This window comes from Ipomoea triloba, chromosome 14 (genome assembly GCF_003576645.1).
Source record: "Ipomoea triloba cultivar NCNSP0323 chromosome 14, ASM357664v1".
Lineage (NCBI taxonomy): Eukaryota > Viridiplantae > Streptophyta > Magnoliopsida > Solanales > Convolvulaceae > Ipomoea > Ipomoea triloba.
The window spans coordinates 12402975-12415899 of NC_044929.1; the positions used below are offsets into that span (position 1 = coordinate 12402975).

Consider the following 12925-nt stretch of genomic DNA (forward strand, 5'->3'; position numbering starts at 1 on the left):
AAAGGTACTAAAGACTTCAAGCAGGTTTTAGGCAGACGGACATACTGGATGTTGTTGGTTATTTCGATGCGGACTTCGCTGGGGATTATGCTCAAAGTTGATAGATCCTTTGTGCGGACCGATATATGATCTTGTCTGTTACGCCATTGAATTACTGTGATTTACATTCTCCCAAATGTCGTCAGATTGGGATTGGAAAAAACTTTTGGGGGAAGAAGAATCTATAACAGTACGTGGCACATATGTTCAGTTAAAGCTCTACTTGTTCTAGTGTAAGTACTGTAAAAGCTATAACATTTATGTTTTATTTCACTATATATATAGAGAGAGAGAGAAGGGTACATATTATTCTGCATTTTTAAACTTATTTATTTTACATATCCTTCATGCATGTAATCATCTCTGAGAATCTATTCCACTTCATTTTTATTTTAGATTTAGTTCACGAAGGTCTTCATAATACTTTTTGATCCATCCTTTAATGATCTTAAGCGATGTGTTGCGCTGCTTCACCAACCAATCTGGATCACTTTTCTCAGCCTTAAATAGATCTAAGGCATGTGTTCCTGCAAATTATCAATCAAGACCAAAAATTTTAGCTCATATCACATCCTTAACCAGCTGAATTGTAATTGTTTTTCATAAATTTTGATTATTAGATCAATAGTTACGTAGAATGTTGTGAATTACCATTCTTGGTAACAACGGCAACTAAGCTGTCTGATATGTGTTTCAAAATCCTACGATCCAACAAGAAAACAAATGTAATTAGAAATACTTATTTTTAGGTACTGCTTTGTTGGTATAAAAGAAAAGAATATCATAGTACCCTCCGCCGCTCCATGGGTCTCTCAAACCATTGGTGAATATGATGTTACTTCCAAACCTTTTTAGTACGAGTTTCATGTCCTGTATTGTTTAAAAAAAAAAAAAAAAAATCAATCTGCTATTTATTTAACCTAGCTACTTAATTATCTACTAAGCATTAATTAATTCATACATACTTTATATGTATATCCACGTGCATATGCATGCACTCATATGTATAAAATTTCTTTTATAGCACGTTTGGTTCACGAAATGAATTTTGAGATAATAGAAATTCTATTCCATAAGGAATGGAATACGCAAGGAATAAAATAGGAACTGTATTCTATTGTTTGGTTCGCGGAAGTAGTAGTAATAATAATAATAATAATAATACAAAACAAAATTATATATATAATAATTTTTTTAAACACAAATTGGAATTTTTGATCTCACATCGGTAACTTATGAAGAGGAGCTATTTGAGCTCCTCTATATAAAAGCAGCATTGCTTCTCTTTTGAAATTAACAACAGGACGAGAAAGCCTTAAAGAGCCAAAAGCTCATTCATTTAAGAAGTCTTAATTGTTCTTAGTTACAAGTTTTTTTAAAATAATATAGGAGCGTTTTGAAAAAAAATGAAGATTTTTCTCCAAAACACTAAGGGGTAAAATTGGAAATAACAACATTAGGCTATTCCTAAGGACTCAGGAATAGCCTAATACCTAGGGGGACCTAGGAATCTTTATTCCCCTCACAAGGGGAATATGTCAATGTTCTTGGGAATAGAAAGTTTTACCAAACAGCAGAATATGCCTATTATTGGGAATGATATTCCATTTCAGGCTATTCCGCGAACCAACGTGTCATTAAGGTATTAGTTAATCATATATTTATTATATTTGGAGATACGTACATGGCCTCCAAAATAGGTAGTCATCCAATGAGGTCTAGGTGGGACACCATAGAAGCTCTCACATTGCTTAACATATCTTTCCAAATTAAATGGAGGTGGAGGGACTGTTGCATCATTGTCAAAGTTAATCGTCATCACCCAATCGCTACACATCTAAGTTCATTTAAGAAAAGAAAAACCCCTTCTATTAGTATAATAAAAAACAAAATTGTTGTAAATAACAGTTATTAAAAACATAATTTTAAATCAACAAAAATGGTAAATATATATTAAGATATACCTGCCAATTAGAACCTGAAAATTGATCGTAGTAAAGTTGCATCTCGGTTATATTTACGTAACAAGATTTTTCTCCTTCCAAGGCAATGAGGCCAGATACTATCCGATCCAAAACATCAATTACATTCTTCGCCCCATCAATGCCACGACATAGCACATCAAGTGGATAGGTTGGTGGTGTGTCAAGTGTGACAACTAGATAGTAAACTAGCTTTAAGTATGTCAAAAGTTCAGACACATCGTTCAATTTCCTAATCAAGAATAAAGTAAAGAAAGTCTATTAAAATTTTAAGATCTTTATGATCGAGTTGGTAAAAACCTTTAAAAACAAGAGATATTTAATTCTCTTTTTTGTTATGATGAAGAAAATCCGAAACCACTACTCAAAGGTGTACAATGAGTAAATCCTGCTTTGTGCCCTAGCCAGCAAAGGGTCATAATGACGAAAACAAGTTTAAATTGTTCATAACTAATCAACTCAAACAAAAAAGACTGAGAGTGGCGCGAATTTAGAATCTTGTGATTACTTACTGACAAGTCTTGAATTTTTGACTTAAAATTGAAAGGCCATCATGCCTTGAAGCCAATTTATGAATTTCATCCCAAGATGCCATTATGGTTTCACCGCAACTTTCACTAGATTCCTGTAAGTAATTGAATAAAATTAATCAGAGTTCATGAAGTATGCATGCTTAGAGCTTTTGAATTAAGAATAACAAACTTAATTTACCACGAAATCGTTGGCAATAGTGTTAAAGAATGCATCTTGTGGAACAATTTCATCCAAGTATAGAAGTGGAGCCGATGATGCCAAGGCACCCACAGCAATATGTGGATACTTCAGTCTAAACCATGTAGCCAGCACTGAAATATGTTTGATTGTATATATATATATATAGACATCATTTAACGGTAAATTAATTGATAATATTACGAATTTAATTAGATGAGAACACATTACACATACTTCCTCCATATGATGCTCCAATCACGATGATGGGAGAATATGTGGCTGATAATTTCTTCTTGAGGTACACCAACACTTCTGCATAATCTGCCAGAGCTTGAGCCGAGTTGAAGTAACCACGGAGAGTTTCATTCTTGAGTGCTTCTTCTTGTGTTACGAAGGGAACTGATTTTCCATAGAACCGGTGCTGCATTAGACAAATTAAAGACGTTAGAACATGACAAAGATCTGGTGGTGAAACGGCATAACTGTGACTCTTTTAAATGGGAGATTAGAATATATATATAAAACAACAAAGAAAGATGGTGCTAATCGATCAGACCTCTATGTAAACTATTAGAGCTTTGAAGCGGGGAGCATTTTCGGAGAGAAAGCCAACAAATTTTAAGCTTTCATCAAGTGACTCTTCAAGCCCAAGGAACACGAAAATCGGGGCGTTCTTATCGGCTCCTCCCCAGTGTGTAGAATCGATCATATACCTCTGTTGGAATGTTGCAAAGCTCTGAGGTTGGAAGTTGAAATGGTCGAGTGTCTGGTTATAGTAAAATGTTTGCAGAGAAGACGATATTATTGTATCGTTTTCTCGGAGGTTTCTCCTTACATGTCGAAAACCAGGAAGGTTGTGTGATTTTGCCAAGACAAGAACTGATAAGAAGGCTAGAAGAAGTAGCCATTGGAACAGAAAAACTTTGCCAGTAGCCATTGGAGAATGCATGCTTCCAAGTACACTGATGTTCCAGTGCAGCCACAAGTATATATAGGTAACAACTCACAATATTATTGTGTACCGTCGTTTGGATTATACATTTTCAGGTAGCCATGAAATAAAATTATTTATACTTATATGCAACGGTAATAACAGAATAAAAATTAATGGATGACTTTTGAAGCTTAGCCATTAAGTCTGGAGACTAATATTCAATGAAGGAGGAGATAAGTCAACTGAGTTGATCTATTGATTTGGTAACCATAAATATACAAATTTGACTGTCAACAAGACAACTCGAGCGGTCTATAGACTTCTTAGTTTAAACCATTCAACTATAAGTAACCTAAGCTCAACAACTCGTTTATCTCTTTTATGGTCCTTTATCAGCTAAGATCACAAAACGAGATTTACTCAATGTACATTCTGGGTAGTGGCTACGAGTTTCCCTCGTCATCCAGAAAAAAAAAAAATATTCAATGAAGTTACTGCGAACTTTCTATATTGTTGTGTTATGAAAGCATCAAGTATATAAAATTGGAAGATGTCCATAGATAATAGCAAACAATGTGTCGACCAGTAATAGGATTGGGTATATTATGTATGGCAAGTAAAAGTGAAAGGGAATCGATCACCCATAGGATCACGTTTTGACAGAGTTGAGAAACATGAAATCAGCCAAGGATTAAACTTTTTCTCAATTTCTTTCTTCTTGTAGCAGCATTGAGGTACAGGACAAGAGTGATGACATCTCTTCTTGCGTTGCTGAACCAAAGCCCTGCCATCGTATTCTACCGAATTCGTCGAGCAAAAAGATGTACCTGTATAGATTTCGAGAGTGAGGCGTGTCATTCGTTGATATTCATCTGAGTTAACAACATAAAGAATGATTGGGCAGAAATGAAATGCTTTTGTACCCTGTCAAAAGGTTCAGTATTTTGAGCTCTTTTCTGAACTCATAATGATCGCCAAATGAGTATGTGATCTGTCTCTGCAATACGTCCTCCCGGCCATTAGGCTTAGGTTTCCTCATTACACGAAGAAGTAGCTTTTTCATAGGATTGCGTGATAATAACCATGAATCTATAAAGGATATCTGCAGATACAAAATGACAGTTAAGAAAGGTTAACATTAAGAAAGAGTCTAAACATTCTCATGCATGATGATGCATCAGGCAAAAAGAAAAAGTCTAGATCATGTATTTCTCATTCTGTTTTCACAACAATAAAATTTTGCACTTCATAGAAACCCATTTCCTGTTTCATATAAAGTCCTCCATTTTTCAGAATGCATAATTGCATATCAACACATTTGCATTAGTATGATTTCAACAGTAAGTGCAATGCTCCTGATCATCATTTGCATATTGGGGTCCTATGATTGGACCTAGAGATTGCATTTCAATCCAAGGGAAATGCAGAATAAACTGATATGTGGTATATACAATATAGACTTATCACAAAAATATTTCCACTGACTAGTTCTGGAAATAATGTTAAAGCCCAAGTACCACAGTAGTGACTCGGGTAGGCAAAGATGCTTAGGTGTTCTGATATAATTTTTACAAGCTCTTTTTCATTATTTTCTTCCATGTGATCAAGTAATTGAAACTTCATATTACATATATACTCTGTAAATACTTCCCTTTGCATCTCACACTCTTCTATCACTTATTTTACTCATTTGGTTTCTTGTTTCCACAATATTCACTCAAAAACAAAAGGGAACTATGCAAACTTCAACAAATCTTATACCTTGTCTTGAGCTTTTTGCTTGTGAGATGTGGATCTGTGGTAGACAAAAATAAGGGTGAAAGAATGATTTGACCTGTGTTTCGCTAATTGCTATTATGATCAATTGAAGCCCTATATTATTTCTTTGGCATATTAAACTTGCAGATATTCACAGTTACCCAGATTGTGACAGAATGGTCTGGAGCTTTAAGTTCATATGAAATGTCTAAAAACACTATAAGACAACATTTATCAAGACCGAAAAAGTCGTTCTAATAATCAGAAGCCAAAACATCACCACTCATTACCACCATACACAATCACCTTACCTCCCCCTCTTCATCCCCTTAGCAGTTACGCTTTTCGAAAACCTATCTCTCATACCTTCAAACAATGTTGTAGAAGGCACTAGGTGCTAGTCGGGCGCCCGGAGGGCACCTAGCACCTAGAGCGCCTAGGCAGGAGAGTAATAATAATAAGAAAAACGCAGCGGTGTACACATTACACACCAAAAGAAAAAAACACTCGGCCGAGTTGGCCAACTCTGGCGCCTAGGCTGCCTAGTAGGCCGGCCAACTAATGTCCGCCTAAGGGTAAAATAATTCCCTCGGCCTAGGGGCACCTAGCACCTAGGCGGCTGTCTAGTACTCTAGGCCGATTTTTACAATAGTGCCTTCAAACATCCATTTAATAAATTTTCTTTATAAGAATTCACCATACATTTCCATCCATTTAATTTGATTTTACTTTTATTTTCTTTTTTATCATGTGCTATGAAATCCCATTGCTTGAGAGTAGGACAGGGGTTTTTGGAGTAAAAGAAGCAAAGAACAAATCTGATCACTGAAAATACAATATTGGTGTTTAAGTTTACTTGGATTGTTTAACATTTCTTTTGATTTTGTTGACTATACATAATTCAATCTGTTCGCTTGCTGTGAAAATGCCCAATTCTGCCAAAAAAAAAAAAGAGGGGAGAAGAACAAGAAGAGGTGGATGGCAGTGGGTGCAGGATCAACGGGAGAGGTGGCAATTTGGTGGAGGTAGTGCCTATGTGGCTTTTATATGGTGAACATGGTGGAGGTAGTGGAATTTAAATTGTGTAATGGGCAGTTTTATTATGGCTGTGATGGTGGAAGTGCTGCTGGTTTTGATTTGGTTGAAGAAGGTGATTTTGATATGGGGAAGGTGGTGGTTTTGGACAATGGAAAGACTATTAAGAGAATATTCCTTATTTCATTTATTTATTTAAATTTGCGAGATCAGTCATATGAAGAACTGTGTAACTAGTTATAGGTTAAAGTTCTTGCCAAGTCATCTCTACTTAACATCGATTTCACAATTCTATAGAATCGAGGCTTAATTGGCCTAGATCTGGAAGAAGTTAGTTCAAATCAGTCGAAGAAAAGTAGTACAAGGATTTAACTGACAATAAACGCAAAACATACCTCATATAGGTGGACCTTATTTGAATCTTTGAATGCATCAACAAATGGCACACTCCAAGAATGAATCATTGGCTGTCAAAGATGTAAGAATTATATGAAACAGTGTGTACAGGAGTTCAAATGGTACATGCTTAGATGTACTGTATTATTTAGGTGTCACGTAGTTATCTCCAATTATGCATTCCTCTTCAAGACAATCTAAAATAAAGTATGGAACAAGTATCCTTAACCTTTTTGTGGTAAATCAAAGATTCAACCTTTCAAATATATACAGAGAACAAAGAATCAACAAAAATTTCAGGGCATCCGAATAAACTGAGATTCAAATTAACTAATAGAAAGCTTGAAAAGGAAGAACAACCAAGTTTAATGAGAGCAACAGAGAAAATAAGCATTAGAGATAAAGTACGGTCAAGTAAAAGAACTTCTAACCTCCGAGCTTGCGCGAAAAGAAAGACACAACAATGATGCCCTTGGCACATCTGCGTCAGTATCTTTTCCACTGCACATACTGGGCAGCTTAAGGCTCGAGCCGTTTGAGTAAGCCACCTCCAACGCAGGAAACTTTACAGCAGATATTGCTGGTATTATAATCTTATTCGCCATTGCAATCTACAAAAAGGTTTCCCCACCAATTGCACAACTCCAAAATTACTAACTACAATAAAATTCAATCAAGCATCTTCTACATAGCATAATTTCATACCTTACCACCATGTTTCTTCATTTCTGACATGTCAGCGAAATAACCCCGGCTCATTTCATCCGTACTGCCCTAACTCCAAAAAAGAAGTTGAATACCCCATACAATTAAAATTTAACTCCATGATCCGATTAGCACTTCTATATGGTAAGATACACCAATAAACTTACAGCCTCGCGCGTTCTTTCTCAATTGCAGCCTTGTTTCCAAGCTGCAACGTAAAATGGATTTTCAGCACATAGCAACCAAAAAAAAGTCAATCAACTTTGAATAACCAAATTAGTTCATTCAGATAAATTCAAGTATATTATCGGGAATCTGAGGGCGTAGAGGTTTCCGAACAGACCTGGTAAATGTCGAGGAAGCGGGTGGAGGAGCATTGATACGGAGGATTGTGTTGAGAGATGAGGGGGATCAACAGCTTGTCTTGTCTCACTAACGAGCTTCTTGAACTGAGAAATGCAGAAGCTGAGGATAGTCTCGTCAGCCTCAACATCTTCAAAGCTTTTCTCTGTGAGTGTGGAATCTGATCGATTCAAACTCTGTTTCTGAAATACAGTAATAGGTTTCGGGAATTGGGAGTTGCAACTGAAGACGACGAAGAGTAACGGAATTGGGTTAATTTGGATCTTTTAAAGCCAGGGCCCAATTCATCACGAATCTTTGAATTATTGACCCAATTAGGAGGTCAGACTGAAACCAATTCATTGGCCATCCTTATACCGTGGACCAGGGTCCACAATGCATTAAGGATCCTGGTCCAAAACGATGTCCTATTGTTTATATTAGTGGACGAGTGATTGGACTAACGTCATTTCGAATGACTTCAGAGAATGACTTTAGGAAATACATAGAATCCTGGTCTACAATACACAGAATGACTTTAGAGAATACATAGAATATTGACATAACTACACATAAATTATCATCCTAATATTCGAATATACAAACCACGTCACGACCTATGTTTAAGTACCCCTAACATGAATACACAGAATCGCTGTCTACAATACACAGAATGCCTTCAAAGAATACACAGAAAATGATTACACCAAATACACAAACACATCACCCCTGTGTTTAAGTACCACTAACATGAATACACAGAATCCTCATCTAGAATACACAGAATGACTTCAGGGAATACACAGAATATTGACACAACTACACAGAAATCATCCTCCTAACATTCAAATACACAAAACACGTCACAACCTATGTTTAATTACCCCTAACATGAATACGCAGAATCTTAGTCTACAATATACAGAATGCTTTCAAAGGATACACACAATATTAACACAAATACACAGACCTCATTCTCCTAACCTTCGGATCATCTAGTTGTTTCAAAAGCAATCCTAAAACTATTCTCATATAGTTCAATCAGTGAATATCACATATGAATTCATTTATTTGCATCAACAACAAACAAATCAAAACCATCAATCTGAACAACGCAATTTTTTTTATTTGGAAGGTAACGGCCGAAACAGGAAACAAGATTTTCAAAAAAATAAACCGTTAATTAAAATGGCCAAAACATCGTTGTTTTCGTACGGGGTGCACAATGCATTGTGCACCCTGGTTCACGATATAAATTGTCATTTGTTGGGGTTTGGACCTAAATGTGGTAAAGATTAACACTCGATATAAAATAAGAGCAAATTTTACTGTGGACCGCGATCCACAATGCATGGTAGTCCATGCATCAAAACGACATCGTTTTGATTAATGAAAAGAAACGGCAGAAACAACTTCGTTTTGCACCGTTAACTTTGTGTATAACATATTCAGTTTCATTTTATATACACTGCAGTTTCTTTTCAACACAACTACAGTTTCTTTTCGATATAACTACAGTTTCTTTCGACATTATACACTCAAATATGTGAAATTGTTATTCATTTTCCTTTCAACATAACTACAATTTTTTTTATAATACACTGCAGTTTTCTTTCAACACAACTACAGTATCATTTCGATATAACTACAGTTTCACTGGACAATATACGCTCAAATATATGAAACTGTTATTCAGTTTCATTTTATATACACTGCAGTTTCCTTTCAACACAACTATAGTTTCATTTTGATATAACTACAGTTTTATTTGATAATATTAAAAAAAACTAATGTGAAGTAGTATCATAAAAACTAATGTGAAGTAGTATCATTTGTGATGAACTGTTGATGGCTTAAACAAACGATATCGTTTTTAGACCATGGTCCACGATATAACAACTGTGAAATAAGGGATCATAGACACACAGTTCTGTAAACCACAAATAAAAAGTACATTATTTGTTGATGTTTTAAACGTACTAGGTCCACCATAAAATCGGGTAGATATCGAGTAATGTGTATGAAAAGTGTATTTGATTGATAGAGCACAATGCCTTTAAAATAATATAAGCGGGCTGCAAATGTACTAAATAAACAACGGGAAAGAATTTGGCCCAAGGGCTAGGGCTGTTAACAAACCGAACATGAACAAACAGAGGTTGTTCGTGTTCGTTTATTAAGATTTTTAGAGTGTTCGTGTTTGTTTGTTAAGATTTTAGAGTGTTCGTGTTCGTTTGATAAGATTTTTACAAACCCTGTTCGTGTTCATTTGATAAGCGTTCATTAGTGTTCGTTAATGTTCGCGAACATATTCACGAACGTGTTCGTTAACATTAACGAACATGTTCGTTAACATTTAATAACCAAACACTTGCATATGTTCATGATCACAATTCGTTTGTGAATAAGAAATAATCTATGTTCACAAACAATAACCAAACAACACAACACCTATATAAATATATATTGAACATATTTGTAAACATTATTAAACGAACACTAAACGAGCTTGCTCATGAGCTCTTAGTGAGCCTATAACTATTCAGAATTTGTTCGTTTATTAACCGAGCTCTAAATTTTTTTCATTTATGTTCGTTTACCTTAATAAACGAACACTTATCGAACAAGAACACGAGTAGTTTACCGAAAGTTCTGTTCGCTAACACCCCTATGCAGAACCCAACTACCAAGCCAACCACAGGGGGTAGACTACCACTACTAACTAGTGGACCGCAAACACAACTAACGTACCGTGTCATTAACTGAGGGAGAAATCAAGAGAGAGGGAGTATTGATGATGATGCCTTGGAACGAAAACCCCCACCCCCTTTTATATACTCTTAGGGCTATACGTCACGAATAGGTGCGCAAACCACAATGCTTTGCCCTCCTCCATCGTACGCATGTCTCACTAGGTGTTACGCTCTCCTGTCTAATATTGCCCCGTACGCCACGTCGCATGCAACGCTCTAATCATCGCCAACTACATCGCTAACTACTAGAGTGATCCGCCACTCGAGCAGTCCTTCAGAGAGGTCCGCCCCTCCGGTGAATGGCTCACCACTCACTTGGGTGATCCGTCATAGCTAGGTGAACTAATCTGAGGCTCCCCAACAGCCAACGGATGGCCAATGTGCTCCAACAAAGGACCAAAATGCGTCAAAGTCGCGGACCTAGGAGCGGTCTACCGACCACCCTCTGGTAGTCTACTTTGGTCCGCTTGACCCCCACAGGGTCCGCCACTCGCCCGTGGACCAAGATTTGGTTTTTGGTTTGTCGTTCGATGCTCCCTCAATCCATGCCAATCGTTCCTCCCAGCCGCTTGTTTTTTAAGATCGGGCCTCATACTACACTGCTAAACATGCCTTTAGCCCTCTTTCTAGAAAAAAAAATGCCCACCTCTACTTTCCTAATTGGATTACCCTTGGTCAAGCCCACCTCTCACTATAATTACTTTGAGGCGTACCACAGGGGCCTATCACGAGTCCCTCACTTTCTTTGGTTGTCTTTGACATGCAAAGAAAGTATAAACACCCACAAACTTATTCACACATTGACCCCTAGGCTCTTAATCCAAAAGGTTCTCTTCTCTTTTGGAAAGCTTGGTCCCTACTACCTTCCCTGCATACGGTTCGTAAGAACGATTTAGCTCCCGTGCATTCCCTACAAGACAAAGAAAGAGATTTTTTTAATGATAGGTTCCCTCCGTGTAGGCTCGTTGGGCCGCCTTCCCTCTGTGCAATGCCAATTATGACTTTTCACCGCCTTCCCTACATGCGGACTCGTTGGATCGCCTTCCCCCCATGTATGCTTAACTATGATTTTTCACCACCTTCCCTATATGTAGACCTATTGGGTTGCATTCCCTCCATACAAGCCCAACTAGAATTTTTCTTCCCTACACGCGGACCTTTTCGCTACCTTCCCTCCATGTAGGCCTAACTAGGATTTTTTGACATTTTCCCTACATACGGAGCTATTGGGTTGCCTTCCCTCCATGCAGGCCTAACTAAGATTTTTCACCGCCTTCCCTACATGCAGATATGTTGGGCTACCTTCCTTCCATGCAGGTCTAACTAGGACTTTTCACTACCTTCCCTACATATATGCATATACAACCTTTTTATTGCTCCCCTCTTCTTGTGTACTAGTCAATTATTGGTTGCATCCCTTTCTCCGCTACCCTCTAGGACGAGTCTCATACTTCCCTCGTAGGAAACATCAATGACAGATCATCGTCCACTTTGTTCCATGCATTCCTTCTCACCAATTTTTCCCAATTGATGAACCTTTTTAGCTGCGCCGATTGTATTAAGAGTTTAATTTCTTGCTTTAAAGTGTCACACTCATCAGTGTCATAGCCGTGTCGCTTGTGAAATTTACAATACCTTGACTTATCGACTCCGAAAAACTCTATGATAGATGGTAGCGGTGGTTGCACCATGTTACACTCTTCTGCATAGGCCAATACCTTGCTAAGCCATGTAATTAGGCGAGTTAATGTTATCGGTGCAAGAGGAATAAAAGGGTACATTCTTGGGGGCACACTTGGAATTAAATAGCTCAATTTTGAATGCTCTCCCACGTCGATCTTGGAGTCGCTTTATGGGAGGATCAATATATAATGACTCTCTTACCAGACTTGTTGGATTCATCTACCTTAGGTTTCTTGATCTAACCAACTAACTCTCATCGGCTCTACTCTTGGTTTAATTGGCTTTATCTGCATCGGCGTAACGATTTACCTTTGCTATCATGGCTACATAATTATAATGTGTATTCCTCCTCAATCAAGCTCTTATATAGGTCGTCGGCCCTCAAAGCCTCCACAAATAATAATATAGCGGATTTTTCGTCCATGTATCTGACATCAGTTACTTTCACTCGCCACTATAATAAGAAATCAATGAGGGTCTCGTCGGATCTCTACTTTACTGAGTCTAGGTGGGATAAATGCTTCTTAATCTTTTGTACCAAGGCAAAATGGGTCACGAATTTGACTGTGAGGTCGTGAAAGGAA

The 12925-nt window shown here is 37.2% G+C and overlaps 2 protein-coding genes across 2 annotated transcripts; both read right to left on the minus strand.

Annotated features, from left to right (window-relative positions):
• Positions 1–418: 418 nt before the first annotated feature.
• Positions 419–3672, minus strand: LOC116003952 (lysosomal Pro-X carboxypeptidase-like). Its single transcript, XM_031243895.1, has 9 exons — positions 3292–3672; positions 2970–3156; positions 2733–2866; positions 2534–2646; positions 2004–2253; positions 1724–1876; positions 830–909; positions 691–740; positions 419–566 (listed from the first exon to the last, which is right to left on the minus strand). Exons 1-9 carry the CDS (start codon positions 3670–3672, stop codon positions 427–429), a joined length of 1488 nt encoding a protein of 495 aa, XP_031099755.1. The 3' UTR covers positions 419–426.
• Positions 3673–4148: 476 nt separating this feature from the next.
• Positions 4149–8148, minus strand: LOC116003722. Its single transcript, XM_031243633.1, has 7 exons — positions 7907–8148; positions 7731–7771; positions 7564–7627; positions 7290–7469; positions 6858–6929; positions 4593–4771; positions 4149–4496 (listed from the first exon to the last, which is right to left on the minus strand). The coding sequence occupies exons 1-7, from the start codon at positions 8054–8056 to the stop codon at positions 4373–4375; spliced, it is 810 nt and encodes a 269-aa protein (XP_031099493.1). The 5' UTR covers positions 8057–8148; the 3' UTR covers positions 4149–4372.
• Between the last annotated feature and the right edge of the window lie 4777 nt (positions 8149–12925).

Bases quoted from the DNA above. Each gene is read 5' to 3' on its own strand.
- LOC116003952 (XM_031243895.1), bottom strand. From the start codon at position 3,672: ATGGCTACTGGCAAAGTTTTTCTGTTCCAATGGCTACTTCTTCTAGCC. The intron at 741-829 runs GTACTATGATAT...GTTGGATCGTAG, and splicing joins GACCCATGGAGCGGCGGAGG to GATTTTGAAACACATATCAG. The intron at 567-690 runs GTAATTCACAAC...GATAATTTGCAG, and splicing joins TGCCGTTGTTACCAAGAATG to GAACACATGCCTTAGATCTA.
- LOC116003722 (XM_031243633.1), bottom strand. From the start codon at position 8,056: ATGTTGAGGCTGACGAGACTATCCTCAGCTTCTGCATTTCTCAGTTCA. The intron at 7,772-7,906 runs GTCTGTTCGGAA...TTTACGTTGCAG, and splicing joins GCTTCCTCGACATTTACCAG to CTTGGAAACAAGGCTGCAAT. The intron at 6,930-7,289 runs GTTAGAAGTTCT...CATCTTTGACAG, and splicing joins CTTTTCGCGCAAGCTCGGAG to CCAATGATTCATTCTTGGAG.